At 43.5% G+C, this 4,394-nt stretch overlaps 1 protein-coding gene across 1 annotated transcript; it reads left to right on the forward strand.

Annotated features, from left to right (window-relative positions):
• Positions 1–532: 532 nt before the first annotated feature.
• On the forward strand, positions 533–1,873 carry LOC132825297 (gastrin/cholecystokinin type B receptor). The gene has a single exon (XM_060840401.1). It carries the CDS (start codon positions 533–535, stop codon positions 1,871–1,873), a length of 1,341 nt encoding a protein of 446 aa, XP_060696384.1.
• The last annotated feature ends 2,521 nt before the right edge of the window (positions 1,874–4,394 follow it).

Raw genomic sequence — 4,394 nt, forward strand, 5'->3', positions numbered from 1 at the left:
AAACCGCTGAGGAAAAAGACCGAGAGAGCATCCGAGGGATTAAACTTCAGAGAGAGAGAGAGAAGAGCACGTAAGACATTAAAGATAGCATGCAAAGAGGCGATGGGGGTATCCAATCAGGCAGCAATAAACAGTCAAATACTAACTGGATGAAAGCCCAGGGAGAAGTGGAGATCCAGAATAGAGATAGAGACAGGAAAAACGGTTCCGGTGCCCTCTCTCTGTCTCTGTCAGAAAGCAGCGTTAAGCCAATGAGCTATCCCAGTGTTGGAGATGTGGAAGTCAGAGGCAGCGGTGAGGGATGTCTGCTCAGTGGCTCCCTGTCCTTGCAGCCTACAGAGTGGGCACTGTCGCTGTCCTTTCAGCACCAGCTCTGAACTCCGTACCCTGAGAGCAGCGGATCACAGCGACAAGCGTCAGGCACTGAAAATGATCGCTCAAAGCTGCCTCCAACAAGTATTGTAGGAGAGTTCCGCGCACCGCACCGCCGTCATCGTGCTGCTGTGGACGAACGGGACTTGCCTCTCCAACAATGCTGAAGAGAATGAACTCCTCACTCGGCAGCCCCTACTCCAGCTTGCCTTTGGTTGGACATTTCACAGGACACAATCTTTCCCTGTACGTCCCGGATACTTCCATGCATGAGGACTTGGGCGACATCCTGTTAACTATCCGGGAGCCTCCCACTATCGCCCTGACGGTGATGTACACCATCTCTTTCGCGGTTGGTTTGGTTGGGAACATAATGTCTATCAAAGTACTGACCAACAAGCGGAACAAAAGGATGTCTGGGGTCAGTGCGACTCGCAGTTTGCTCATCAACCTGGCAGTCTGTGATCTGATGGTGGTCTGTGTGTGTATGCCCACCACCCTGGGTTACCAGATCTACAAAGCATGGATTTATGGTGACTTCATGTGCAGGGCTGCTCCCTTCACCCAGGCTGTGTCAGTGTCAGCCAGTGTCCTCAGCATCACTGTTATAAGTGTTCACAGGTACTATAATGTCCACGACCCTTTCAATGCCAGATCATTCTTCACCTGGAGAAAAATCTTTTGGATTATTTTCGTGGTGTGGTTGCTGTCGTCTGGAATCTGCCTGCCTCTTATTTTTACAAACAGGTTGGAGGTGATTGACCCTACATTTGGGGTTCCTTTCTGCAGCGAGGTCTGGTCCCAAGTCAAGTTGAAGCAAGCCTACAATTTCCTCCTGTTCTGTGCTCTCTACGGTTTGCCTGTGCTGTTTAATTTAGTGATATGCTTTCTCACTTGGCGCAAACTGTGGAGCACATCCAGCCACTTCAAAGACTGCGACTCCAGGAGTCAATCCCTTCCAGCCTCAAGGTTGAAAATTCGCAAAAAGATTGCCAAAATGGTGGTGGCTTTGGTGATTCTGTTTGCCCTTTCATGGTTACCTGTCTATGTGGTGGATATCTGGCTAGATTTCAACACTGAAGATGTTTCACGGGGTGACAACACATCTTCAGAGTGGATCATGCATTTTAGACCATTTGCTCAGTGGCTTGGTCTCACCAATTCTTCCCTCAATCCAATCTGTTATTGTTTTGTTGGAGACCTGTACAGGTCAGCAAAGGAAATAAAGAACAGATATAGACGGACGCTAGTTTCTCTCTTTAACTATTCCTTGTCTGAAGGTTCCACAAAGTCATCCATACCCAGACTTCTCTCCTACAAAGAATCTTGTCAGAAACCAACAAAGGAGTTCAACTTCATCGAGTCAAAAGAAGAGAAATGTAAGGATTTTGGTTCCCCTCCTGGGATTTGTGAGACATCATTAACTACCTGCCACCCTGTTTCAAAACCTATTCTTGTAACTGCTGAAGAGAAGATGAGAAACAGCAAGTACCCAATATAGTACTTGCAGTAGCTTGTTACTGTCAAGTTCACACTTTATCACTGATTAATCCATCATGATCATTCCCAGTCCGTGAAACTAACCAAGGTCAGAATTTAAGGCTTCATTAGGTATGCTCTCAGTCACTAATATTGATTATGCCAAGCCAAAGATTGTGACCTGTGTAAATTTATCATGTCAGCCCAAGATCTTCCATGATTAATAGTATAAATTCCTTATCTGTGAGTATCTATCATACACATTACTTTTCTTGCTGACTTTCTGTTCCATGTTTGGTTAAGTGCTGACATTCCTCCAGTCCCTCTCTTAATTGGCCATGATTCCCATATCAGTTTAGAAAATGGGTGGTGGTGTCCGATCCAATTATTGGAACAATGCAGTCGAGCCCAATATTATACTTGCCTGACATGAGGGACTGCGGAGAAACTATGAGTAGGCATGTTACCTGATACTCTTTTCTCCCCCCAGCCCTCCAATATGCTAATTGTAACTGCTTTCATCAGGTAATGTAGTCCAGAACTGAGCCCAGAATCTTGTAGCCTTCTTCACTTAGCGCAACAACATAGCACATTAAATTAATATTAAAAGACAGTTAAAACCATTGGCCACCATGGTGATTTATACCTTGTTATCTGCATTAACAATGTTCATGTTCAGTCTTATTTTTACACTGACTGCTTTTTGATGCGTTGATTATTTACCAAAATGATCTGACAGCATTGATCTAGAGCAGAGTTCATCAATTTTCTTGCTGTCAATTTGCTAAGTATCCTCTCAAAAGAATTACACCATGCAGTCTATTTTCTTTGTCCTCTCCTGGAGATTTTTACTGAGATTTATCAGATTCAGTTCAGTACATTGTCTAGGTCACTTACCTTTGTGTGTGAGTATGGACATTGAATGGTGTTGAACTAGAAATGCTAGGGTTCATTCATTAAATGACCCAAATTCTGATTTCCTTCAATCTCCATATACATTTCAGCAGGTGGCATTGGACATTTCTCAGGAGTTGGGGAATTTTGCATTAATCCTCATTGAAAATATCCCTTTAGAGAACAAAGAGAGGGCCAGGTTTCTGTCATTACAGTATCTCAGTAATAACTTAGCAGAACAGATCAACCCTAGATCTCAGAGAACATTGATCATGAGGCATGTCACACTTTACCTAAGCCTCAGTGATCAGTGATAATAATAATGTTAGTCCTTCACAACAGAACCATCTTCCAAAACAAGAATCTAGTTTATGACACGTATTTACACATAGTTCATGACACATTAGTGTATGACACATAATATATTATAAAAATATGCAGTGAGCAGGCAAATGCGCATATTGGTAAAAATTCAGAAATAATCTGAAATAACAGACGTAGAGAAGCACTGATAGCTCACAGCGCCAGGGACCTGGGATCAATTCCACCCTATGGTAACTCTGTGGAGTTTACACGTCTGTCTTCTGGGAACTCTGGTTTGTCTAGGGATGTGTAGGCTAGGTGGTTTAGCCATTGGAACGCTGGGTTACAGGGATAGGATTTATCTGGGTTGGATGGTCTTCAGAGGGTTGGTGTGAACTCGATGGGCTGAATGCCTGCTTCTATACATTAAGGATTCTATGAAAATCTCAGAATCATATAGATGCAATGAAAAGAAACAGCAGAAAATGGTTAAATACTGCAAAAAGACAGAGACATACACACCAGGTGTTCAGGTTCACAGTTCTCTCAAAGTGTAGGTAGACAGGGCAGTGAAGAAGGCTTTTGGCACATTGGCCTTCATCAGTCATGGCACTGAGTATAGAAGCTTGGAAGTTATGTTGCAGTTGTACAGGATGTTGGTGAAGCTGCACTTAGAGTATTGTGTTCAGTTTTGGTTACTTGTTATCAGAGGGCAGAAGAAATTTACCAGGATGGTGTCTGGACTCAGTGGTCTGAGTTATATGGAGAGGTTGGACAAGTTAGGACATTTTTCTTTACAGCATGGGAGACTGAGGGGGGGGGGGGGTGCTTATAGAGGTGTATAAGATCATGAGAGGAATGGATAGGGTGAATGCATTCAGTCTTTTTCCCAGAGTTGGGGAATCAAGGATGAAGTGCAAAGTTAGATGCAATAGAATAAAAGGGAACCTGAGGGGCAACTTTTTAACACATAGGGTGGTATGCATATGAAATGAGCTGCCAGTGGAAGTTGTTGAGGCAGGTACATTAACAACATTTAAAAGACATTTGGACGAATACATGGATAGGAAAGCATGAGCAGGATGTGGGCCAAGTGGAGGGAAGTGGGGTCAGCACGGACTGACATTTTCGTTGGCATGGACCTATGCCAAATGCACAGGACATCAACATACAACACACACATAGAGAGAGAGAGAGAGAGAGAGAAATACACACACATACCAGATATTGGTACATATGAGATGGCAACTCTAACCCTAACACACCAAAATAGAGACACACACATACACCAGATAGATAGAGGGAGAGAGAAATATGTCATAGAGAAATATATGCACAGAATATAG

This window comes from Hemiscyllium ocellatum, chromosome 20 (genome assembly GCF_020745735.1).
Source record: "Hemiscyllium ocellatum isolate sHemOce1 chromosome 20, sHemOce1.pat.X.cur, whole genome shotgun sequence".
NCBI classification, from domain to species: domain Eukaryota; kingdom Metazoa; phylum Chordata; class Chondrichthyes; order Orectolobiformes; family Hemiscylliidae; genus Hemiscyllium; species Hemiscyllium ocellatum.

Coding starts and splice junctions, on each gene's coding strand:
- LOC132825297 (XM_060840401.1), top strand. CDS start 533: ATGCTGAAGAGAATGAACTCCTCACTCGGCAGCCCCTACTCCAGCTTG.